Below are 27,179 nucleotides of genomic sequence, written 5' to 3' on the forward strand. Positions count from 1 at the left end.
ATCATCCATCTAAAAAAAACGTTACTCACGAGGATGATGCCAATGAAACCCAGCAACAGCACGATGAGCACGGTGGAATTGAGGACCGAGAGCCAGTGGATCTGGACGACAGCGGACAAAAACGACGACCACAGTTTATTAACCCTCCTCTTACACAAGGCGAAAGCGGTGGTAACATGGAATGTATTGTGCGTGAGAGCTTTGCACAGGGCTGGGCCAACCCGAAAGCCCGGGCCAGGTAGCACGGATTGTTTCCGGGCCAGGGTTGGGCTCGGGCGTTGGTGTAGCACACTTTCTAAAACGTTGTGAAGAAAATGTTAATGCATTGGTCGTTTAGATTTGAAAGAAATGAAAAAGCCGATGTGCAAACTAGGGTATGACATTACTAAAAGAATCTTAGAAATAAAGAAAGCTGTCTTGGGCATTAAAAAAGCCCACAAGTGCAGTGCAACCTAAGCACAAGTGCCAGGAGTGAAAGAAATTTCAGCGCAGCTGAATATGTCGTGAATGAACAACGAACCTGCCTGAAGCAAGAGTCCCTAGACAATCTTTCGTTTCTACATAAGAACACGTAAGTACAGAACATTTTTAAGCCATCATAACTTCAGTTCGTACTGGACTGTGTAGCATCTGGGACATGTATATGCGCTATAATGTCACTAAACATTTCTTCATCTTTTGAATGAGTGCTGTTAAAATTTCTATGTTGACATTCACATTTTTATGCCGATGTCTTGCCAGCGTCTTTCACTCAAATTAGGCTAAACGAATTGAATGCACCAACACCATCCCAGGGCAGCTTTGAATTTAAGAGATGAGATACGCCTTGACCTCATAGCGCCGGGCCCGGGCTGAGCCCGATCAGGAAGGCATCCCATTGGGTTGGCTGCGGGCTGGGTCCGGGCCGGGTGTGGTCCGGACCTAATTAGATAGGCATCCCATCAGGCCGGTTTCGAGTCAGGTAAGACTAAGAGACAGTGGGCTTGGGGCGAATTTGTCCTTACAAACTAGGCCCGTGCAGTGCTCTATTGTGCGCTGCAATGCCCCGATGTTGCACAGATGAACCTGGTACACATTTGCTGCCTCGCCAGCATGAGCGCCGCCGTGCATAGCGTCTCTGGACGAAAGCCCTGCCAAGGCTAGCACTCCATCCGGAGCGGAATGTGAGGTTTGCACTTCTGGTGGTTGCACACCCCAGTTTTGACACTGCTATGTCTCCCCACTTCCCCCAAAGCATGTCCGTGTTCACTCTCAACATATCTTGAGAGCATGCTCGCTCAACGCCGCCTAGATAATGCAGCTGGGGCGCTTAATTTCTTACGTTTGCTCAATTGCTTAATTTTCCTCGGAGCGCAGATTAAACGCAAGTGCTTTTAATCTGCGCTCCCCCCCCCCTCAATCAACATGACCAGGAGTTCCGGACGAACGTTGACACAGCGCTCGTATCCAATCTGTGCACTACGGGATGCTCTTCCATTACATGAGTGTTACAGAAATAGGTTACGGGAGTGTGTTACAGGAGGCTGCCAAGAGCCAGCCTTATAACAAGACCCACGTTTAAAAAAAATGGCCGAGGCACTCTGTAACTTTTAGGCTGCACTGCGGGCGCGACGATTACGAGCCGCCACATACCTCCAGAGACTGTGGGAAGAAAGCGTGGCCCGAGGCAGCGCTGGCGCTGCCCGCCTGCTCTCGCTCGGTGACGTTGGTGGGCAGCCAGCGGACCGAGTAGGTGTGTGTGATGTCCAGCGGCGCCACCAGGTCGTTGAGCAGCAGCGCGGTGCCGTCGGTCACGGTCACATTGGCCGACATCACCTGGGCGGGCGGTGGAGCGGATGGTGAAGAACACAATGCATTTGAAAATATAAAAGTTGAACATATTAAATGATTCTAGAAACATTATGAAATGTGAGTAAACGGCACGGGTGAACTGGCAATAGGCCGTCGTAATATCACGTTTTTGGGAAACCTTTTTTTTTTTCTATGTCAGGGTCATTATTACTATACTATCGGTACTTCAAATATGCGTAATTTACACCGCAATTACATGTATACTTCGACCTTGTTTTACCCTATCCATATATTTGCTATATGGCTCTGCTATAGAGAAATACTAGTGCACTGTTATTCATGTACTCCCCTATTTAGAGAGAGTTTCCAGACATTATATGCTACACATAGACAAGTGTGAGCACACTATTCTCCCATCGACAGAACCTTGTGATAGAATAACAAACATTTTAGAACATATTTTTCAAATACATTACAGTATAGAATGTCAGGGAAGAGAGCTGGTAATATAATTAGACGTCACATTTTCGCTGTACCTACCGTGAAATACCGGGAAAACATCCACCCCACTTTCACTGAAAACTAGGTACATCTAGACACGGGTGCTTGTCCAGTCAAATTGTTGAAACCAAGATGGCAACAAATAAAGAGCTTTGAAGGCAGGGTGAACAGAATCTAACAAAGCACATTGATTTTCACGTGATATCCCCGTCATCGCCACTGTCAATCTCATGGCCGCCGCAATGGTTTGAATATTTTTGCCTGATTCCGGCGCTTTGGAAGGAATGGGTGTCAACATATAATTTGCAGATTTCCCAAGTTTGGTAAAATGTTAAGAGTGTGCATTTTAGTGAAGTGGGCACTTCTGCGCTATTTTATGGCGAATGCCATTTTCTCAAATGTTTGCTAATATGCATTCTCCTATCTAGGAATGGGTCGGTAGAGAATTTGCACTCGAAAAAGTTAGTATGAGGCTGCTTTTAAGTCGCAGGGCACGGGAAGTGTCTAAGTTCCATCTGACGAAAACAATGCCAGTAGGCAATCACCTAAGTGCAGGCAGCCATACAAGTATTGATGGAGAACGGTAGCACTCACACGTCCGCCATTGTACTCAATGTTGAAGGTCAGGTGCGTCCACAGGTAGAGCTTGTGCTTGTGCGGAATGAGGCCGCCCTCTTCCAGGTGACCAATGAATCCCCAGAGCCTGAGGCCATCTGCGGAGCGAGCCAATGCGGCACTCACGAAAAGACTAAGACATGAGCTCTCAAACAGGGTACTACAGAGTACCTCTAAAAATTTTCTCCAAGCCTCACGAACAATGTTTCTGTTCTGCTTGGAGCATAATCTAAAAATAGCTGAGTTTTGTGTCGAGACAAAATTGCGAGCCCAACGTTGCCAACCTTCGTCACAAGTAAGTGCGTTACTGTTAAAGACCAACCTATGGTTTGGCAAACAGTCTCTTCGAAGCTTCCAGTTTCAAAAACATGGTTTGTTGACCATGTTGGAATGCTCGAGGACGACTTCCTGGGGCTATGCAATCAAAGTTTTGGGTGCCTGTGCATTTGTATCCTGAGTGCCAATCAAGGCTACGCACGCAGACTCTTCTCTCCTTCAGAGGCAGCACTGAAAGTTGTCCTGATTATAGCGGCTAGCCTGCGGTGCGACAATAAAGGGGCGGAGAGCCAAGAAAACAACTCACCTATGACAAACTCAAAGTAGTAGAGGTCTTCAATGGCAACCTTAAGTTTCTTAAACTCGTCTTCCGACAGGTGCACTGTGCAGAGAACCTTTTTCTCCACTGGCACTGAAGAAAAAAAGAGAAAAGAAAGAAATCAGAAACAATTTCACCTTGCACGAACAATACTGATCTTGCATAATTCGCAGAAAATTGCGGCGACGGATCCCATTTCTAACAGAATTTTTAGTTTTGTACTGAATCAGGTGATGCTTTCAGGTCAGAATCTTCAGATGAAATTCATCTGTTTCCAATTGAACCTTTAACTGAATTTCTATGTGACTAGGTAGTTGCTTCTAGCTACTTACATGACCCACTCTCGAGAAAAACTAATAAATATTCACCTTTAAAGTCAAGTTCGTACAGGGACTCCGCCATGCGATCTCCATCCAGAACCTCCCCAAGTGTCAAACTTCGTGCCACAATCTGGGAAAAAGAGAAACCTTAAAGTTTACAATAAAGATATACCAGAATGTCTATTAAGGTGCGTGCTGTCCAGTGGTGGCAAAAGTGTTCAGGAGAATGGGGACGATGAAACAGGGAGGGAGATTTCCTTCCTCTTCCCCCAAATATTTTACAAAAAATGTCAAAAAGGTGTGCCCCCCACTCCCTTTTCCCAACCCACCACCCTTGTTTCGGCTTCACTGGTGTTGCAAACAACACGACAGCTTAAGACAACACAAGATTCTCCCAAACCATACTGTGCTACTTCTGCATTATCTGTTAACACAATACATTGAAAATAATCAACATACCTTTCTCCTACAAGTCCTCCATAAACAAAATTCTGCCATATTAAAAACTTGAGCAACAAAAAGGTTGTATTGCCCAATGAGAAATAAAGCAAAATGAGGAGAGTGGTGGAAGTGAGATTTTACTTTTTGTAGCAGATTTTGTAGGAGGAAAAATGTTGGTTTGGAGCAGCCATTGACTCTTTTGGAGCAGATCCCAACATGTGTTAGCACATCACTTAAAACTTTAACGATACATGAGCCAATCTTTGAGACTAAGGCTTTGATGGTTTATCTTTTACATTGAAGTTTATTACTTATTACCTTTTGTAATTAATACATATAAATAATCATAAAAAGTACAAAATGGAAAACAACAGCTTTTTTTAGGGCTCAGGCCAAAATAGATTTTGTTTACGATGGGGATAAAGAAAAGAAAAGATTGAGAAATGAATCATAGGAAGATACTTCAGTTGAAATAAAGTGTCTTTCTCATACACTCTTTTACGCTCATAGTTAACGTAGCCAGTCAATATCATTTATGTAAAAGTCCACATAAAACTAGTATCTCCACTAAAATGTTGATTAATAGAAATATGTTCCACCAAGACTTATGAACCTACAAAACTTAAGTACCTAATATCATAAACTGTAAATACCCCCCCCCCCCCTCAAAAAAAAAAAAAAAAAGTATACATACAGTGTAGGCGAAATGGATTGAATATACTTTAAACTGACCGCATGCATTGGTTTCCTAACTTATCGCGCTGGGGTTTACAACAAAGGTGCTCGAAGCTGGTGCATTCCTTAATTGAGAGTACGAATACAGAAAGCCTCCAGAGTCAAAAGAAAACAAAAACTGGTTTTGTCTATGGAAAAATTATCCCTAAGCGTTTTATCTCAAAATCATCAGAAAATCGTTGCAGGCTATTCTGGCCTTTACTATGATTCAAAATTTGTGAAATGGAAAGAAAATAAAATTGGCTTACCTATTCTTTACTTCACTTGGCCCAAAAGTGTTACTGTGGCCCACTTGGCCACAGTAACACTTTTTTTTTAATATATTTTTTTTGTTTACATGCAAAGTATAGAGAAAACTTGGTTTTAGATTTTTCTTGATTCACTCAGGTAAGCCAATTTTTCCACAATTTTAGCGAAAGCTTCCACCGATTTCAGGCACCTCTGTCATAAATATCAGCGCGATGAACTAAGAAACCGATTTACGCGGTCAGTTTGAAACGCGTTCGATCCATTTCGCCCACATTGTATATGTATATATATATATAAAGTCGAAAAGTGACATAAGAGTAAAGACGCAGGCGAGTTGGTGAACAATCCTAATTCTTAATGAAAAGTGACACTCCTCCTTCTGCAAGAGTTACCGGCACTGGAGCCAGAGCTGAGTCGGAGTTCGGAGGCCTTTCGATCGACTACTGCAAGGTAAGCAACCTCATGCACTCACTCAATTATAAGTCCTTGTTTCTTATTTCGTTTTCCTCTCTTGGCGCCGCTCTTTAAAATTAGACGTCGACTTACAATCGCGACCAAAAACGTTTGCTCTGTAAGAGCACAGCGCGTAATTTCAGAGCACATCGCGCTAACACCTGGGTGTTCCCCCGCGCGAGCCACTTCTCCTAACGCACCGGTGCGATGCGGTGAAGCTCGACGCAAGCGCGCGCCTTTGCGAGGTGGTGAAGGTTGACGGGAGAGGCGATAGCAGCGCCACGGCGTGGAGGCATGCGGCTGAGATAAAGGTCAAGTGACCCTATCAGGGGTACGATACCCTGGTTCTGTCTTATCACAGCAGCAGCCATAATACCACCATTTTATGAATCGTGGCCAGCGTGGTAGAAGAACGAATTTTGGCTACGATGAGTAGACACACCGTGAAATACATATTTCTTATCATTTTCCTTCTTTTCCACTTTTTTTCCCACATTGATGTATACGAATATTAATTTATTTTTTTGCTTTGTGGATAACCTAACCGCGCTGTTAAAACAAAAGATAAGAAAACGAAACTAACTCGACTCGATTAAGTTCATTTATTAAACAAACTTTTGAATCCCCACAAGCACACGAAGATTTCCAACTCTATACCGTGCACCCAATTAGGCAACTCCAAAGGCAGCTAGTGCGAGCAGAAACACCCGCAGAAACCGATCGTTGTAATTCGGAATGGATGGATGGACGCACACGGCTCTCCATCCTTTAAACCCCGCGGCGACTTGCGCCACCTAGCCAACGTTTTTAACAACGGTGAACCTCCAGCTAGCATACAACACATTAAGTTTAAGCCTTTTAATGGTGATACCGTTAAAAAATTACGATCCGTGCGATGGAAGCGACTCCAAGGGAGGCGTCGCCACCCAGCGGAGAAGACGTGAAGGAGAGAAGCTAAAATCGCCTAACCCAGCGTGCAGAGAATACTGCCACGACCTGGCGGCCGAAATGTGAAACGGAGGAAAGAGAATTAAATGCGCTCCGCTGAAGTTGCGAATAGGAATCAAGAGTGCGGAGAAAAGAGAATGACGTATACAGCCACCGCACGCCTTGCTCGAGAAGTTGCAAAACAGCAAAAGCACGAAAGGATAGAAATGCAAAACCACTAGTCCTTATCGCATAGCCCGGCATGGCTTCAACGAGCGGTCAAGTATCCGCGACGAAAAAAACAATATCGCAAAACTTTCTTCTGCCGCCGTCACGCGCATTTTCGTTTCTGGTCGCTTATCTCAGCAGACGTTCGGGCGCTAAAACAACCTACGCCGCAACACTGAGAAGCTTCCCACAAAAAATCACAAACATACAAACAAAAATTATTTTCTGCTTTTTTTTTTTTTTTTAGTTGTGGGTTGGATGTATTACTAGCCATACTCCATCTACGCAGAGACACGAGCCTAAAAGAACCATCCTACCATCACTTCGTTTCAATAATGCCGTTCCCTTAGAAAAAAAAAGGATGCTTGTAGTCTAATTGCTTTGCAAGATAGCCAGGCCAGAGAAACAACACATCTTATTAAAAGTTTTAAAAAAAGTTTCCCCAGATTAAGAAGAAAAAAAAAAAAGCTTGAGGGCTAGCTTTTTCTTAAAATGCGAGCAGAGACAAGCAGAAAAAAAATACATATGTTAAAAAAATTATCTCTGAAAAAATTTAAATATTCCGACGCTATGCAGAGAAACCTGCTATCGGAAACGTTCTCGAAGGGGCACATGTTGAAAAAGAGAAACAAGACATAAAAAATACACAAAAGAACTAATTGGAAACACAAAATTGCGAAGGAACTCTTTAGTTGTTGTTTCCTAACACAAACAACAAAACGCTGACGGGGGAAAAAAAAAAAAAAAAAAAGTCAAGCGATGCTGCCGCCTCAGGTTTTTCTTTCCACACCTCGCAGACCGCTACAACTCATTGTTTCGCACAACCTCTTAGTCTTCGCATTTTTTTTTTCACCTTTATTATTATTATTAGCTCGCCGTTATTATTTATTCATCGCAGCGAGCAACCACCGCAAACGTTCACCCGACCGACTTATCTGCAGTTTTCCGTCGCTACACGCGCAATATTCCCCACAACATCCCAGCCCCGACACACAGCCAGCGGCCGCAAACCGCAATTTCGTAGGGGAGGGTCCGTTGCCCGAGCTATTAAAATTTACCATATACGCTCCATATCGTCTCTATTTCCCCGGCTCTTCTCGGTCCCCTTCCCAACCCCCTCCCCCTTTTACCGTCTCAACCCTACCGTGTAAGCACCACGTGCAATCTAACGCGCCCACAAAAGAAAAACCCAAGCCCCTACAGAGTTCGACCAAGCACAGCTTTACATATTACACCACAGCGACCATCCCCTCCCCCCCAACACGCGCATTCAACATTTTCTCTTCCCTAAACATCGGCCACACACAAAAAAGAAAAAAAGAAAAAAAAGTTAACAATGGAGTTCGGAACGTCCGAAGATAACAAAATACCCCCCCCCCCCCCCCTCATCTAACGAATATCCATCCCAGCCGCAGCAGCGTATGTTCGGCGCGTTAAGAACATGCAAAACATACCCCACCTCCTCCCCCACTTCTCCCGTTTGGTCTTCACCGATAAAACTTGTCTATATAAATTACCCCTTTCTTCCTGCTCTCCTTTTTTTTTTTTTCCGAGGAGAACCACCAACCCTGAAACAGTTTCGCACTTTGGGAACTGGATATCTTATGTGCGTTACTTTTTTCTCCCTATTTGTTCCCTTTTATTCCACCCTTTTTTACATTCTTCTTATTGTTTGTTATCATTGGCGTTCCGCGTTTCCGAAAGGAGGGCTGTTTTTGTCGAAGTTAGTAACGACAATTTCGCTACACCTCGCGGTCGCCGCCGCCGACGCTGATTGGTTGAAAAAAAGGTAGGGAACGTAAGGGAAGCAAGGGACCTTATCCGACTTCGCCGTCTGCTCGTTCGAAGGGACTAGGACAATAATAACCCGACCCGCTCGTGCGCGCGCGCCGCCGCAACGCCAACTCCCTGCTACTTAACAAAAAAAGAAGAAAAATAAAAAAAAAAACGGGACCGCAAGATAAAGGCGAAGACGATTTCTCGGCCTCCCTATTATTATTGTTATTACACCTCATTCCCCAAAAAGCCGGTAGTCGTCGCCACCGTCGTCGTCTGCTATCGAAAAACGACGGCGCCGTTTTGAGAGCATGTCGAGAGCGTGCCAGCGCCGACGGCTAAGGAGGTGCAAAAGAACCGCTACCCCCCCAAGAAAGCACAGAAGGATGAATAACCAAAGAAACCGGGTAATAAAAGAGGTACCCAGAGCTGCTGCAGCGTCTTTGCCCTTTCTTCGAATGCTCTCACTCCGCCGCTTTTGTATGTTCGGGTTTTGTCCGCGCCACTATGCAGATTTCGGTGGCTGCGGTGTGTGTGTGTCTGTGGGGGGAGGAGGGGGGGGGGGGGGCTGTACTAACGAACCATTCGGGGTGCGGGGTGGGGCGATGTAAGAAAACATTGACTCGAAGCCCCCGAGAAAAAGATAGGGCGCTCAATTTCTTCCCCTTTTTTTCTTCTTCTTTCGTTTCTTGTGGCAACAACCGCCGAAACACGCTACAACCCGACTCATATTAGGGCTTCTTGAGACCCCATACCAACCCTCCCCCTCGAAGGCGCGTACGTACGATTTCGCCCGGTGCCGATTTCAATTTTTCGGCGGCGAGCGCTCGTTGCTTTCGGATTGGATTGCCAAGGTTGCGCTCGTTCTCTGGGGGAGGGGGGCCTGCTCGTACACGATCTTTTGTCAGGTTTCCCCTTTTTTCTTTCTTTCCCCATTTTCGCGGAACTTCTCTCCCCAAATGGGCAAAGAAACGAACAAGTCGGAAGGGCGCGAGAGATAAGAACATCCCCGTTTTGCCGCCATTTCAAACGCGTTCTCAACTAAAAAAAAAAAGTTAAAATGAAAATTTAGGGAAGAACGATGTACAATTCGAGCGCCTACAACGTATCTCGAGGGCTTCGAATATCTCACTTTCTCCGTGTCCCTATTTCCCCCCAACTGCCACCGGCAGCGCAAAGGCGGGCGCGGTTACAATTTAAATATTTCTGCAAGATTTCGGCCCGTAATCTAGACTGAACCAACACCGCACCCCCGAAATTACTTCTTACAACCTGCCCGCTTCCCCGCCTCGCGCGCTCGTAATAAATCCTTAAAAGAAAAAAATAAATATAGAAAAAAAAAAAAAAAACTGTAAACGATCTAATAGCGAGAGGTTTTAATGAAATAAAGATTCGAACTCGAATTCGAGACTACGCAAGATCTCGGAGATGTCAGAGGAGGAAACAGCAGTCATGACGAAGCAATTGGAGAACTCCATCCTAATTCTGACTCTGCCAGACGAACTTCAGGTCTTATCACCGCACCTGCCCCGAATTCTCTATCTCATTTTCATTCCGAGCGTTGCAGCGCTTCTTTCCTTTTCATGTGCATAATGCCGTAAGAACTAAACTCGAGTCATCGATATGTCACGTGAGAGCCCAACTAGCGGTTAGGCTCGTAGAAAGAGAAAATAAAAAGCCAAATCAGCCCTCGTGGCTCACCTTGCCCGCTACACCCTGCTGCGTGCGGTGAAGCACCCTTTCGGGCGAAGAACCGCGAGCAAACCGGCTTCATTTTTTCATCTTCCAAATCACCGCGCAAGTTTGAAACATCGACTTAAACTAACGACCCACGTATACCACCGACCTAAACATTGGCCGAAAAGAACAGCCGCTAAGAAACACACAGATAAAAAAGAAAAACGACAATATAAAGAAATTAAAGCGCACGTCGACAGCAGCCACCACAAACACCGAAAACGTATCCCAGGGACTATTCTTCCGAGACTTAGAAAAACGGGTGAAGAAAAGAAAAAAAAAAAAAAAATGGAAAAGAAACCGCAAATAGGCAATCGTTCCAAGCGAGAGAAAGAACGCACAAAACCATGCAAATTCGGCTCCGCGCACAATGCGAGCGGGAAAGCCGATACAACGCAGGCACATCTTCACCTCCTTCCCTAAAAATTCAAAGCGAAAGTGACGCGAGCGCGGGACGAGTCATTAAAGCGCGTCGAATTTCACAGTTCCCAATCCGGGCCGCTTCGCCCATCCTCCCCATACCCTGCTTCGAACCACGCTCCGAACATCCCCAAACACTCCCCCAAAACTTGGGGCTCCCTAACTCTATTTCCCTCCGCCAGGGGCCCCCACTTTTCAGTCACCGGAAAGCTACCGCCAACGCCACCCCGCTGGGTGCCGTAGTTTCGGTTTTGTCTCTTTCGTAAATAGACTCGCATTTTTGTATCACTCCTTACAATGAATAAAGAAATACATTTTAAGTAAAACCAAGGAAAGATTGAAAGTTCACCCCAAGCTACGAGTTCTTTCCCAAAAAGGGGAAAAATGCGACTAAAATGGGGAAACACGAAGGGGAAAAAAACGCGAAGGAAGCGTTTGTGTTGTTAATACGATCCCAGCGATTCGGCTTACTGTTGTGTTCCGCGTTTCCCCTTTCGCCAACTCCAGTTTCCTTTACACATTTTACTTTCCGGTTTGTGCGCCTCCAAAACAGCCAGCCCGTGTATAGAGCCGCCGCAAAGAACCATTCGCGGGCGCGGTTTACCCTGAATGCGAGTGCCACAGGCATCCATCTCTATCTCGTCGTAGGGAGTCTCTACAAATATATACCAACCCAACATGATCATCATCACCAAAAAGAACGAATAGCTGATGACGACACCACGCGATCCACATCTTTATCAGCCGCTACTACCCCCCTCCCCCTTCTACCCTATCCCCCCTTCTGCTTTAGTTTTATTTATTCTAGCTATCTGTTCCTTTAGAGCGCGGCATTACTGCGGTTTTCAATTCGAACAGCGCTGGTTTTGTGCCGGGAAACCCTGAATTCGTGAAGTCGTTCCTTGTCGATCTAGTTGGTGCTATTCCCCACCCCCCTTCCCCCCTCTATCCCGAGCGATGCATCTATTTCGCGCTACGTTTGCTCACGCACAATGCCCTGGGTTTCGCTCGCGGTTATTCGCCTCGCATCTCTTTCTATTCATCTGCAAGATTCAGGAGGGTAGTATACCAATCTAGGCTGGCTCCCGCCGCCCTCCAAGACCGGCGCGTGGATCTTGGTTAAGATACGACGCCGAGGCACAGGCAGCCACTACGCATGCGTCATAAAACTTACTACATGGTTCCTAGAAGAGCCCGTCTGAAGGTACTGTCAGGCTGATGTGTGCTTGTCTTGTCTAGATGCACTACATCACTCCTAAGGCGGTTAGTAGAAGATAGAAGCATGCTTGTCTCTATAAGGTGTAGAAATGCACAAAATAGCAAATAGCTTAACTACAAAGTAATCTGGACAACTAGCCAACTGATGTGTGGCAGAATTGGAAGATCTTCAGTCACCCAAGACATGGTGACAGCATTGATTATGACCAGAACCTGATGACACGTGAAGAATGGTGAAGAGCAGAAGTAAGCAAAGATCTCGTGACAACCCGCATATGGCAACATGATGGCGAGATGTGACTAGGATTTGATGCCCATCTTCCATGAGGCACACATAACAGGTAAATCGGGTTAAAATATTCAAACACTTTATTACTGTGCTCTGGAGGTAATGAAAGTATTGAAAACACATTGTACCATTTTTTGTGACAAATATGCTATTGGTTACAAGAATGCCTAGTCTTCAGGCCATACAACATCAAAACACATGACCTCAAGTCACGACATGATCTAGCAAGTTGCTTGGACTGTAGAATGTTTTGGAGACATCAGGCATTCTAATAAAGAAAATAAAATTTTCATTCACTTGTTTGTACAACCACACACGCACTATCAAGAAACCTTGTTTCTTCGAGTATCTGTCCAGAAAAGACATAGACCCAGTTTGGCTTCAGGCCATGCTGACAAAACATGGAACCAACAGCGTAAAGCCTCTGAGATGGCCAGTAACAAGGCCCAACTAGCGCTGTGCATAGATCCCATGTCTGTACCGTCTAGATGTGATTGGCCAAACAGAAATCAACCGAATCACACTCATTGAAATTGTGTGCTGAATAAGTGGAACATTACCTTGTTCGGTCGGCAAACGGGCAACTGGTAGTAGTGATAGGTCTCATGAGGGTTGAAGTACGGCCCAACCTTGTTCACATAAAGCATTACCTGCATCCAAACAGCAACAGAACACTTGGCTCAAAGAAAACCAGGATAGCACATTTTGTTTCTTTATCAATGAAAATAAATAAAAGCTACCTACAACCATGATTCAAGATAAACAGTTGGTCATATTTTCATCAACGGCTCTATGTGGGGAGATGGCAGATGAGCGCAGGACATACATGGAATTAATCTATAATATTTGGATGTGCTTGTTGAAAGCAAAAAGGTTGTTTTTCTTTTCATAATAATTTGCAGAAGTACAACTCACAGGTGCAATATATGGACGGCCCTATAACACTTAAAATTTTTTTAAACACAAAAACAAAAATTGGCAGGGACCTTTACCTTCAAAGTTTTTTAATGCATGAAATGCATTACAGGGAATTGGTGTGTCACATGACATATATTTTCTTGCTACATTTAGCAGGTCACGTGACGTCGCGTTACCCCGCTAGATTTAGCAGGGAAACTGGATTGGTGTTTTGGTCACAGGACGGGAATTTTGCCGCTAAATTTAGCAGGCAACTGAATTGGCGTATGGGTCACGTGACGTCAATTTCCCCCTAAATTTGGTGGGGAAACTGAATTGGTGTTGTGGCTACAAAACGTGAATTCTCCCGCTAAATCTAGAGGGAAAACTGAATTGACACATAAGTCACGTGCCGTATATTTTCCCAAGGTGTAAGGGTCACATGACACCACTTTCCCGACTAAATTTAGCGAAAAATGAACGGACAGATAACATTTTTCTGGATAAGGAAGAGCGTTAAAAAGCATTTCATGCTTTAATATGGCAGCACATTAACACAACCTTCAAACACTGGCACCTAAATCTAACATTTGTTTTGGATTAAGTGCAGGGATTTCGTTTAAAATTGATACTACTTCCAATACCCTGTCTAAAGACTCGCATCCAATTTGCTTTTTTTTGGTCCTTCCAACTGCGATGGCAGCAGAAAAGTCTGTCAATTAACCTCACTTTTGCAATTTTATATTAAAATAGCCTTTAGAGAGGTTGTTCACCAAACAGCTCTCTCTATTTTTTTTTTTTTTTTAACAGCACATAAGTGAGCAGCAACTTGGGTTTACGGCCAGAAAGTTACGTGGAAACCAGTCTCCTTTATCTCTTAGAAAAGTTGGGATACAGGCCAGGTGGATGCTATTGATACCGATTTTAAGAAGGTATTCGGCCTGGTAACTAAGTCACTTGACTTACTCTACAGGGGATGTCGCCTTTACTATATGCCGCCCAGCTAAAAGGCTCCAATCGTGCCCGGTCTCGAACAATGATTACCAGTTGGAAGTCTATGGATGTTTGGGTGGGTTTGACAAAGGTCCCAATCTTCCCCCCCCCCCCCCCCCCCCCCTTTCATTTTTAAATGTCTGCGATTGACACCATGTCAGCTATAAAGCATTCCTGTTTGTTACGATTTCCACATGACATCAAATCGTTTAGAAGAATTGACACAGCTGGTGAATATTTTTTCAGGCGAGGCATATCACAAAAATAAACACGTGCAAATAATTAACTTTGCCTTGATCCAAAGAAACAAAGTGATCAAATTTATTTGGAAAGAAGAAAGCACTTGTTAGTAACGTGTTTTCATGTCTTGCCATTCATCAATTAAATGACTACATGCATTAAAATCAACAGAGCATTTCAGCTTCTTATTGCTCAGTAGCATTTTGGAACACTGATTCTTGTTCTGCTTCGTAGACATTTCTTAATGCATCAGATAGTGGATCAGCTCAAAGATGCGGAGATACATTGCATCTATATAACACTTGACTGGTATTTCTAAGAGCAGTTTTCATACATTGAAATAAACCTTAGTCAAAGTTGATTTTTTTTAAGCTTTGTAATCAGACAGCTGCACGGGTGATTTGTATAACTCATGCAGATGTTTGCAAGGACGTAGCACACATTTTTCTTCATATTATGAGGCTGGCAGCACGAGACCATCGCTTATTAAACACATGCAAGAATGCCATAATCTGTGTAGTAATGCAAACTCATCAATAGCAAAAAAGGAAAAAAACGCTCAGGAATTAGACAAAAATTTTGCTCACATTAGTGAGCTTTTTTTTACACCGTGCCTTTTCCTGCGGTCACACTACCTTTTCTGTGTGTTTCACTTTATCATTTTTATTATTTATAAGCATCAAGCAGCTGTCTTTTAAACCTTTCTATGCAATTAGCCCCACTGCCTGAGAATATGCCACAGCACAAAATACGCCTGCCAGCTGTTTGACGTCACCGCAGTACTAACAACTCGAAGGACCAATGGGAAACACCGCAGAGTGGCACAAGTCCACTTCACGAGACTAATTATGTCTCGCACTTTCATGCTTGGACACGCTTCATATTTCCAGCAGAGTTACATTGCTACGGGCTCATTTCAGATCTCTATTTATCCCTAACTTAAACCCAACTTAGCACCGATGCAGCAATGTATCATCAATACAATGCAAAACCAGCACTGATGCAGCAAGATCAGTGCTATTTCTAGTGTTGACAAAAAGCTCTAAGGTAGCGCCGTGGTGTACGGATGAATAGGCCTGTAAGGATCGATCCAGCTATGGTTTTGTGAAAGGTGCGATGCCAACCAATGATAACTAGAAGTCGAGAACTTTGATCAAACGGGATATGGCTGATCAGTGCCCCTTCCCAATCTGCCACACGGCTAGGGCAGCGAGAACACGGCCGTCATTTTATGGGAGCCAAGCGCCGTCGTTCCGTCGACTCGACGGGTGTGTTAAAAAAAGATCTACGGTAGTTCGGGGGTTGTAGAAACAAAACCCGTTCGAGAGACAATGGGAGGCAGGCAAAAAGAAGTTAAAAACAGGGGACGGTCAGGCAACTGCCTGCACGTGCGCACACAAAGCTCCCACTCAATGCTTGGCACGAACGAGCGGAACTCCGTGTCCTTTGTTGAGGGGCCTTTATAACCCGAAAAACCCATCCAGGCTCAGACTCCGGGAAAAATAAAGAACCCCCATCACTGCAACTTCAAACTGCCGGAAGAAAAGCCTCCCCCTCCCACTTGTTCATTTTCATGCCTGCAGTTGGATTGTATTTTATGAGCACGATCATAACGAAAAACTCGAGGCAGCTCGAGCGATCACAAAGGTGCGAAAAACTGCCACGGCTTGCTGCAGGGAACAATTCTGACGCCGCTCGTAAGTAAAATCCAGCCGGCTGCAGGTGTGATGTGTCGCGCGAGGCTTTGTCTGCCTTGGCAGTTCGCTTTAAGCCCGGTGTAAATTGCTCCTCCCAGGCTCATCTAGGCAGGTAAGCAGGGTCCCCCTTTTTGCTGGAGGTGAGGCGGGCAGGTGTCTTCGAAGCTGTAAATATTTTTTTCTGACGTCTCCAAACGGCAACATCGGCGAGGAGAGACTGACGTGGGTGATGCCATTTCGCGAGCTGACTGCCGAAAAGGAATTAATAATGATGATAAAATGTCGCGTAAAAAAGTGGAGCTCCATATTTGTGTCGCTGGATGGGGGAGGGGGGTTGGATTTAGGAAAGGCGCGCACGTGCGGCTTCCGTGGGAGCGCTTGCGGTGAACGGTTGGGAATAGCTGCTGAAATCGTAACGGTGGCTTTTAGTGAGAGCAGTTCTGCGGAAAACTGGCGCAATTAATAAGGCCACAAATGAGTTGTAAGACGGCCGCCTGTCTCTGTGGAAAAATCTCTTCGCAGGAGCGCTTGCGTGGATTTACGACTTGGAAATTTAAAAAGCGGTGTGCCAGCGGCGCCAACGTCGGAAAGAAATCTAGTCTGAAGATCCCCCACCGAATTACAAACCTCTAAAAAAGAAGAAAAGAAAAAGAATGAATGAGTGTTTAATAGGAAAAAAGAAAACACGAAAATTAATTAAGAACTTTTGACGTCGTGCCGCCGCTGTAAAACGCAGGACACGACAACCGGTTTTAGGCTAGTTTTTATCTGCTATAAAAGCAACAACGGCGCAAGCATCAAATTGTATTTGTTATTCATTCCTGAGACGAAGTAATTCAATCAATACAAATCGGCTTCGTGATTCGGCGTTCAAACTCGTACTAATATCAAGTGTAGCGTTTGTTTTTCTGCGTTACGTTTTGGCAGAAGGTATCACCTAGAGTCCTAGACGAACCAGCACTTTGGCCACCGATTCAAGGCGTCTAGGTCACCAAAATGTCGTAAAATAACAAAAATCAACAAAGAAAAAAAACAACAAAAAAACGAAGTCGTAGCAGAGAACACCGCTGACTGTGCTCCGAGCCGCTTGCGACTACGAAAATACTAGGCCTAAACACACAGACGTGGCTCTTTATCGGAGCTTAAGATGAGATTAGAATCGTAGCGTACCTTATCTCCATCCTTAAATGCTCCCGTAACGGCCAGTCCAGAACAAATAAAAAACAATGTCACCACATCACGCAGCATCGTAGGATACTACACCGAGATTCTCACTTTTGCCTTCGGACACCGCGAAACACAGCTGAGCGGCTATGAGCGAGGGCAAGACATCATATGTATCCCTCCGCGCAATTCGAACCAAAATATATTATATATTGTCTAAATATACTACCATAAAATAGTAAATAAACTTTAAATTTCATAAAGTGTAGTTACAAACAAAGTTAGGAGGTTTGGGGGTTGTTGAGAGAGTATTGACGAGGAACTATTTTCTTGCGAGGAGGAGAAGTGAACATGTCGGCCTGAGGCAGGAGTGGCGGTGTGTCGGAGAACTCATATTTGCTCAGAATGGACTTCCAGTCGGCCATGGAAACTTTTGCCGAAGCCTGGGTCGCCGCAAACACACAGACGCCACTCACAGAGGCCGCCGAAGCACAGGTAAGTCCATCTTACACCCGATCTCCACTCCCGATTTCGGGTTTGGAGTGCGCGAGGTAGCCATGCCGCAGAAAGCACCTTGGACATTTCGTTCACATCCGCTCCCACGAATCGCTCCTTTTCTTTTGTTAAGCCCCTTATTAAGCGGGATCACTCGTATAAGTCGAGTTCCTCCGTGATCTCAGCCTGGTTAGACACCGATCTCGCGATTGTCCGCGATCTCGGTGGGCGCTAAGCCGGCCGCGAACCGAGAATGACAGTCCGTTCGTCACAGTGGTGACATTACCGAGTTGTAGGCGTGCTGCATTTTTTGCTGGCCTTCCCTTGAATGACATTTGCACGACCGGATAGGCCCCACTCGGCTCTCCTAATCGGCCTCCGAGTGGATTCCAAGCCATCGATCGCGGTTTTAAGGGCTGCAGTCGAAGCTCGCGACGAGTTGGGGGACGTAAACATCCAACACGAAACATCTCGGCGGGACCTTATTTACATGGGCACAAGACGCGCCGGGACCCGTTTAAGATATCGATCACTCGTAATCGCCACTTGGGTCTGTTGTGTGCTGCCTTGCTAGAGTCACACGGATTAAGGCGGAGGAGATTGGCGCGGCATTGATTTTTGAGTTTTCTTGGCGTCTGATCGGCGAACAGTGTTCCTCGAGAAACGCCGAGGCCACGTCCGTTCAGGGGTGGACCGCAATCGCCACTTTTTTGTTGTTGCTTTTGGGGGCCTGTTTTCAGCATCGATCGCTGCTCTCGTTTTAAAGGGATCATCCGTCAATTTGAGTTCGACTTACGGTTTATTGGGAAAACGTTTTCCAACTGCGATTAGTAGGGAAGTCTCGGAGCGGGCATAGTCGAGGTTGGTTCGCGAGTTTTGGGGGGGTGCAGCTCGTGTGTTCCGGCGACTGGCCGCCGGCCGTCCCGTCGGAAATGTGTTGTTGGCTAAATATGGGTCGGATATTTTTGTTTTATCTCCACTTTTTTGTTTTCAACATTGAGTGACGGTTACTTTTTTGTGGTGTGAATTCCGTGAGCTATTTTTGTTTGCCCGTTTGTGCACGTGCCTACGTACTGAGTTGTCGATTTTGAAACTTTGAGATGCAGCGGGCTTGATTATGGCGAATCTGGATTTTGTTTTTGATAGTGTATTAGGTGGCTGCAATAAAATTTGCTGATACATTTTTTGACTATGGAAGGGTGAGGCCTCCTTCTTGCGGTCACTTTGTTTTGATGGCAGAGTAGTTTTTGATCTATGGGATTTCTTTCTTTCTTTTCCAGCGAATTGTTTTATGAGACAGCTTTCTTTCTGGCTGCCAGATAGGTGGGGGCATATTTTTCTGCTTCCCATCACATGGGCCCCAAAAGAACCTAGGTATTCATTCAGACATATGGTGCTGATGTTATTCCTATAGTTGAGGCAACATTTCTAGAACGACTAAGTTGGGAAACTGCTATAGAGCCTTCTTTGAAAAAGTGCCTCCGATCCGTACTCGAGAACCGCACTAGAGGCGATCGCAACGCCACCATTTCTCCCGCAGCGGCCACTCCGGGAACTGCACCGCTGGCGCCATCTCGCAGTGCCATTTATTTCATAGTAGCTATATAAGTCAACTTTCATGTTCTGACTCATCACTAAAGCACGGCGCTATTACAGTATCCAGTTTGGTCTTGGTGGACGAGAGTGGTCCAGGTTTCAAGGATGAGTTTCCCAACTGAGTGTTGTAGTAACGTTGGGCCAAGGTGAAATGCCTCTAGCCAAACTTAACAACATTCATTGTACAAACTTCAAAGTGGCTACTTGTTGAAACCGATCGCTACTCCAAGGGAAGCAATGCCACCCAGCGGGAAAGACATGAATGGGAGATACGGGGAGCTGCTGCCGATCGAGGTGTGCACTGAAACTGGTGCAGCTTGGTGGCTGAAATATGAAGTGGAGGAAATGGGATTAAATCCCAGAGGTTGGAGTTGTGAATAAAGTTTATGCTACTTGGTATGCATTCAATGAAACTGTTCTAGCTATTGTTCATTGGAATGAACCATGATTTCACAGCCACTCTTACAATGCCTGTGTTTTCTCAAGACACAGCATGTACTTAGGATTACTTTGCTCTCGATTAAAATGTTGGGCCGTGACTGGACGTTCCTGAAACTGTACTTGGGACCTATGTCATCTGACTTACAGAATGTTAGGCTACTTAAGGCATCACAATATGCATGACGAATGAGAACGCCACTGTGATTGTAAAAGCTGAACCAAAGTTTTGTGCTTCGTAACTGACAGCTTGCTAGTTTGCGACTTTAGTTGACAGTGATACTGAAACTGTTCACAAACTTCCAATTAAGATAATGAAGTATCTCAAGGGGACCTTAATTACCCACACATGTTGACTCTCTTAGTTCCTCGTAAGAGCCTGGTTCATGGCCAAGCATATACCTTGTTTATACTTCTTAAAAAGTTGCAAACGCCAGCTTATACCACTTTCACATCCTTCTATACTCTGTTCACCCCTAAGCTCAGACTGTGGTGAAACTACCTCGTCGTTGGACTAGTCATATGCCTCTCTTTCGCCATGTCATCACGCTCCCGCCCATACGCACGCACAGAGAGCTGTGGCGGGTCATAGAGGGAGGCGGCTGATTGGTCCAGCAGGCATGTAGCTCCCACTGCAGCCTCAGCTTTGGGGTGAACGGAGTATAGAAGATGTACAGTAAGGTAACCCACTAAAATATCTTGCTGAACTTCTGTCTCCACTTTTAGCCATTTGCATGCCTTGGGAAGCCTGCCTTATTCTTGTTTTTTTCGACTGCCCTCAAAAGTTGTAAGCACAAGCTTTTTTTATCCGGAGGAAGGTCCACCTGCACATTTGATTGTTCTGTGGGAGCACTTCAGGAGGGCGCAGCTTCGCGCAATAGTTTTGAAGCGCCAAGAATGCGTACGTCAATGACACTGTCAAACTTACCTTTGATAGTGAATGAGCTAACTTCGGGAATCATAAACGTCCCAAAGACTGGCCTCCTCACTCCTTTTTACCTTTTCCTCGACCCGTGCAGAGCCTGACCATGACCCCCAGCGGAGTCGCGCCCACGGGAGGAGGGGGTGGAGGAGGGGGAGGGGGTGGTCCCAGCAGTGGAGGAGGGGGATCCGGGGCAGGGGGGACGGGGGCTGGCAGCACCCCCACGCCTCCGGCAACGCTGGCCCACGGATCCCCCGAAGAACAGGACCGCAGCAGCAGTTGCGAAGCACCAGCACCTGTCGCCAGGCCAGCTACAACACTCACCGGTAAGTGGACCATTGCTTGTTCTCTCTCTCTCTCTTTTGTGTACAGGCCCCGAACTACACAGCAAGGGGCCGCCGGACCGATTGGACGAACCACACTCTAGCCGTTTACGTGATTGACGTCTGGTACTTCTTTCTGAGTCCGTCACATGTACAGAACTCGAAGGTCGCACTTTCCACATTTGCTCGCTTCTCTCTCTCCTCGCCACTTCTTCCAGTTTGGAAGAGAAGGAAATCGGGAGAATGTTCTGCATCGCAGGAAACTGAAGTTGTGCGTCGGCCTTTAGTCACGAGAATCTGTCGAAAAGCCCGGTTTTAGTTTGGTTCCCCCGCCGGACTCACAAGAATGTGGGATTGTGCTAGCCCCACATATTGTTTTCAGTTTTCTGCGTCAGTGGAAAGTGGCAGCTTCTTGCATATGTGGATGATCGAGCTGTAACATTGCGCCTAGCTAAGAAAGCTAGGGTTACTCAATGTGTCACAGATTTCATTAGGCGTTCCTCTCATACTACAGTCACCTGGATAGGTGACTGTAATTTATGGGTAGTGCCAATACCTCTTGGAATACCTGCAACTGCTCCAGAGTGCTGTTGTGATAACAGCAAAATCACTGCCAGTCTGGATCCAAGAACCAGTCATGTTTCTTAACAGGCTTCCATAATCTAATCACTCATCACAATGAATGTATCAGCAAGCCTGTGAACTGTGCTGGGAAAGTAGCAGTGTAGCTTCCCAAGGAAGAAATCAAAGCTTAACATTTTACCTTCACCCTATAGTTAAGGTAAACAGGAACCTTTACGTTCATACCTTTACCTCATAGTCACGAGCAGTTCTCTGATCCAGTCACCAGTACTGGCTGTGGAACTGCCAAATGAACATAGATGCTGTGGATGTCACACTGCATTTAATGTCATGGGAGGTGAGCAAAGGTAACAAGATACGGAACACTAAAAGCTTGTGGGGACCATGAAACAGAAGATGATGGACAATCCTTGTCCTTCTCATGCGATCCCCAGGACCTCATCATAAATTCCCTGTGACTGCTGAGGTGCCTCAAGGAGAGGCAGAGGTTTCTCTTTTCTTTTTTTTTGCTACTTCTGAGCATTATACCTTCATCTATCATGTTCCTGCTAGCCTGGCTAAGCAGATTATCCCTCACCAACAGATAATCCTTGCCTTGTTTTTTTCACCACCACATCTCCATCTGTGACCCTTCATTCAGGGAAAAGCATTAAGCGTTTGAGAAGGAAGAGAAATGCGAGCCTCGTAAATCTTTTTCCTACAGAAACCGTAACGTGAAAATACAAATTGATACCTGTTCCATGCCTTACACATGTGAGAGGTTCATTGAGAGCATTGAATAGCCAAAGTAAGAAGAAAATGTTGCGTGGTCCCTTTAGAGGGCCTCTTTTATCGCTGCCAACTTTGTCTCGTTTCATCCGGAAACTGGAAATCGCAAATGCAAAGTTTGAACTCAATATCTAAAAAGTTGTGCTTGGTGATCGTTTCTCAGAAAGGACAACTTCATACCTTACCAGAAATGGTCTGCGATACTGAAGGTTGAACGACCTCAATTTTTCCTTTCGTAGCGCTCTTCTGTTCATTCTGTTCGGTGATGCGTGGACATTGTGAGTCTTATTTTACGCATCAGCGTGACAATGTGCTTAGATGAGCTCAACTTAAGAGGATAATTGGTAGGAGGATCTTTGTGTTGTTTTCTCTGGGAAAGTCAGGGACATTTTTAAAATTACGCATATTTGCAACCGTATCTCAAATGATGGCTCCCATTTTTCTGACTGAAGTTGGCCCCAAGATTGCAGTGGCTACCCAGGTTTAAAAGGCACCTCTGTTTTTAATAATGCTTCTTCAGTACTGTTTGAAACATATGTTCTTTTTCTCTACGACTCTCTGCTAGCTCTTTTACTTTATGTACCTTCTTGACACACTTTTAGAAGTAGTTTCAGATGTAATGCGTTGCATAAACCTGCTTAGTGTTCTTCCAGTAGCCAGTTTGATTTGTTGCGGCAAGTAGAAACCTTGTTTGGTCCCGAACGGCGTAATGCACATCTCAGTTCTCGAGCCAAAAGTTTGCATATCATAAGGTACCGTTTCGTACCCAAGCCTGCGCCAGCAAGTTTGTTTTCAATGCTAATGCCTTGCGCTTGTATTGTGCGCGGCTGTCGTAAAATTCACATAGCTCCTCGATAAGGAGTGTCGCAGAAAAATATGCCAAGGACCTGTTCCTTTTGTTACACTAAATGACAGTTGCACTTCCTGGACTTGACACATTGCAAACTGTGTCTACAAGAAAAGAAAGGCTCCTCCGGTACCTACGAACTCCGGTGCCTACGAACTCCAGTTATACTTTTCATGATAACTTGGTGAACTGTGGAGGCTGCGGCCCACGTGACCCAATAAAGGAGCCGGAGCAAGGCACATGATAACACTCCTTGGGGCCTTGTTACTGCCACTGCAACAGAGCCCTTTGCAACAAAAAGTAGTTCTAGGCTTCTTTTTCTCTTAACGGCAATCGAACTCGCACGATTGCGTGTATAATGAGAGGATATGAAGAGTAAAGAATAAATCACAAATTTATGAGTTTCAATTATACTCAAACCAAAAATGCCACATCCGAATACGCTCCATTTATTTTGCCTTGTAGCGCCGTGGTTGTTGGCGATCGTCAGCAGTTGCAGCCGTGTAATCGGCCGTTTCTGCTCAATACTTTGCGCTGTGCCCTGGCATTAGCACCTGTCACAGATTCGCGGCTAAATTGAGCGTATGGTTGTCCCATGAACTGTTCTCGAAGTGCTCGCTATTCTAGCGTACGGATATGTTGCTGCGGTGGACGTTCATCCGAAGTTGGTTGGTTTCGGAGCAGACGACTCTTGGCTAGCAGACGACCGCCGGTTCCTCCGGGCCTAGCCCCTCACAGTTGGCTTGGTGACACAAATGCTCCCGTGATGACGGGTCACGTGCCTCCCTTCGACGCTCTTATTGGGTCGCGGGACCGTAGCCTCCACAGTTCGCCAAGTTATCGTGAAACGGGGTATAACAGCTTCGATACCCTCTTGAATTCGCCGTTTCTTTTTTTCTTTACTCACAATCCTGATGCACCTTTAAAGAAATCATGGGGTAGAACGGGTTATGCGTAAAATAAAAAATGAACATGGGTGAATGTGACAGATAAAACAGCAAAGATGTCCACTGGCTCCAATCCCGGTGGATCGGTGGCCGAGTCGGCTAGCACACACCAGCTCGGGGCACGTGGAGCAAAAGCTCACGCTGCAAAACCCAGGGTTCCTGGTTTCAGTCCCCACTTCTGCCCGTTTCAATCTGAATGAGCATCGTACCAGCGTGTGGTCATGTATCGCTACTGCGTGATGGATGTTAAAGACCCCAGGCTAGCGGTTGTACTGCACTGACCAAATTTCTCATCTACAGCTGGGAGGCAAGTCGCCTGTTGAGGCAGACTAAGTTCTAGGCTGTATAAACGTACATACACCCCAATTTTCTTGGTTCCAATCTCTTGCGGTACAAACGAAAAGTTATGAGTTAGGAAAATGCTGCACACACTCTCTGTTGTGTGCCCATATTCAATTTCATCTGTCTTAATGTGATGCAAATTGACTTGTAAAGCATATAAGTAATTCTTATCAGTTATAGTTCTCTAAGTTATGCAATCATCAGCAAACAGGCTATGTGGACATATATTTTTAACTATGCTGTTAATATAGATCAGGGGTGGCCAGGCTGACCCGGCTTAAGAGCCGCAAACAAAACCACGAAACTTCCAAGGGCCGCGGGGGGGAAAGGGGGGGGGGGGGGGGGGGGGCAAACTTTTGTCCGGAGCAATAAACGAAACTCGAACTACTTCCAATCTGTTTGAGTCAAAAGCAGTCCAACTGTGCGTAAGGTAGTAGCACAAGAATACCAAACCGCAACCTGTCTGTCCATTTAAAACGCGTTCCCTTTCTCTTTTTGGGGAAGTGCTCGCGTGACCGGGAGGGAGGCGGGGGAGTGTGTGTGTGTCTGTGTGTGTGTGGGAAGGGGGGAGGTAGGGGAGGGGAGGGAGCCGCGAGCCGCACTTTAACACGCGAAGAGCCGCATGCGGCTCGCGAGCCGCAGCTTGGCCACCCCTGATATAGATCTTGAAAAGTAAGGGTTCCAACAATGACCCCTGCAAAAAACACCCAATGTCACAGAGAAAGTCTGGTCTTTAGCCATTCAAAATTAATTATGTGTGTGTAACATCCGAGTCAAGTTTCAAGCACCTTAGTTATCTAATCGAAAGTAAGCCTTATTAATAGAGCCCTGCATATTCGCGATTACTCACGGATGTCCACAGTCAACTGACGGATCTGGATAAAAATTAATCAGATTTGGCGGATCAGATTGGATGCAGATGCTAGGGGCTGCAGATCGGATGCGGATATCTGCGGGTCCAGATTTACATTTTTGCTGAGGCGGCCCATGAACGTCTGTGACTGCAGAGTGTAGAATGAATATGTGAGTGATGCAGAAACTAGCGCCAGCACGAGTTTCCATACCTCACTCTTGTAGGGCAGTTCGTGCATGCCATCCCAGCATCAAATGCACCAGCAGAAAGGACTTCTCATTAGCGGGTCTTAATTTAAGAGAGGCGAACCGGTCTGAATCCGCCCATGCTGACAATATTTTGTTTCTTCTACAGCAACCTCACCAAATAAAACATGTGTTCTTTTTTGTTTTTTTTCTTGACAGTTGGCAAGTTGTTTCTAAGTATGTGGTTCCGAGCATGCAGTTGAGGGTTTGCGTTTAAAACTGAAACCAATGAGAGGTGTTAACATTATTGAATATTGTGATATTTTCTCAGCCATGCACTCGCGTCTAATATACGAGTATGTTGCTGCGGTGACTGACCGCCTTTCTTCTCCCACTATTTTATTGTTTGGCATAAATGAAATGGTGCAATGTCTTTTGTTCATTTTTATGTTTAGAAAATATGCGTATGCGTGAAGTAGGTTTTACAAAGCAAAAAGGACAGAAAATCAAAATTTCTTTCTTTTAAGCACATTTTTTGGACAGAGTGTCACAGGCTCCCAAGACGATCTCATAACTGCGCTCATCTTCCCAGCGATGCGAGGTTTCTTTAGAAGGATGATCGCTTATAATATAAATACGATAAAACAGAATACAATATCATAGCTTTGACCGTGTTCTGACACGAAACATTCTTTATACAAAAGTACGGAGATGGCTTATAGGATACCATCCAAATGCTTATTCATGCTTGATTTCATAATTTAAAATGAATGCGCAAATTGAAAGTTGGATGCGGTTCTGAATTTTTCGGATGCGGTTCGGATGCAGATATGGAGTCTACAGATGTAAATGAGGTGTGAATACAATAATTTAAGAACATTGCGGATGCGGTTTGAATTTGGATACAAAGTCTGTGAATGCGGATCGGTTGCAGATGATCATTACAGCCCTGTGCGGACAGTTATCCGCACAGGGCTGTACTTATCAAACGCATTACTTAAATCTCAAAAAATACAATCCGCCACATTGGTAGAGTCGTAGCTCACATACAGATCATGATAAAATTCTGTTGGCAGCATCCGTCGTAACACCACAGCTGTGAATCTACATTGATCATTTGTAACGTAATTGTGTTTTTGTAAAGTAAATGTTCAAAAAAGTTTGTAACCCGTACAGCTCAAAAATATCAGTCCACAATTGGCTGCATTTGTTCTTACTCTGGCTTTGTGAATGTGAACAACATGAGCCTTTTTCGAGTTATTGAAATGTGCATAAAAGCAACAGGCTATTATACGGGAACAGCTTTTCAGCACCCATGCCGAGGTGTTATCGGAGCCTGTTGCATTTGGAAGCTTTTATTTCTCAAAGAAGTTTCTGGATTCCATTCACTTGCGCGTGGGTTCGATGCTTCTCATCACGAATTACGTTTGAGAAAAGAGGTTCATTCAAGGAAGGCATAGAGTCGTTAAAAACAGATTAAAAATGGTTGTTAAAAATATTGCTCTTGTTTACGTCGTAATTAATCATATCCTCACAATGAGACAGTGCCGGAATTGAAATGTAGGTGTTCACGTTGCTTTTAGCAAATCTAAAAG

At 45.2% G+C, this 27,179-nt stretch overlaps 1 protein-coding gene across 1 annotated transcript in view; it reads right to left on the reverse strand.

Moving 5' to 3' along the window:
• The window catches only part of LOC8032865 (transmembrane 9 superfamily member 1), a 30,419-nt gene extending 12,964 nt beyond the window's left edge, over window positions 1–17,455 (reverse strand). The window contains exons 1-7 of the mRNA XM_029986686.3: window positions 17,293–17,455; window positions 12,856–12,945; window positions 3,871–3,952; window positions 3,491–3,595; window positions 2,887–3,005; window positions 1,633–1,815; window positions 30–101 (exon numbers count right to left, since the gene is read on the reverse strand). Of these exons, the coding sequence (XP_029842546.2) occupies window positions 30–101; window positions 1,633–1,815; window positions 2,887–3,005; window positions 3,491–3,595; window positions 3,871–3,952; window positions 12,856–12,945; window positions 17,293–17,370 (729 nt within the window). The 5' untranslated portion in view covers window positions 17,371–17,455. The remainder of the gene's footprint in view (window positions 1–29; window positions 102–1,632; window positions 1,816–2,886; window positions 3,006–3,490; window positions 3,596–3,870; window positions 3,953–12,855; window positions 12,946–17,292) is intronic.
• Between the last annotated feature and the right edge of the window lie 9,724 nt (window positions 17,456–27,179).

This window comes from Ixodes scapularis, unplaced genomic scaffold (assembly GCF_016920785.2).
Source record: "Ixodes scapularis isolate PalLabHiFi unplaced genomic scaffold, ASM1692078v2 PGA_scaffold7__128_contigs__length_106722199, whole genome shotgun sequence".
In the NCBI taxonomy this organism is placed as follows: Eukaryota; Metazoa; Arthropoda; class Arachnida; order Ixodida; family Ixodidae; genus Ixodes; species Ixodes scapularis.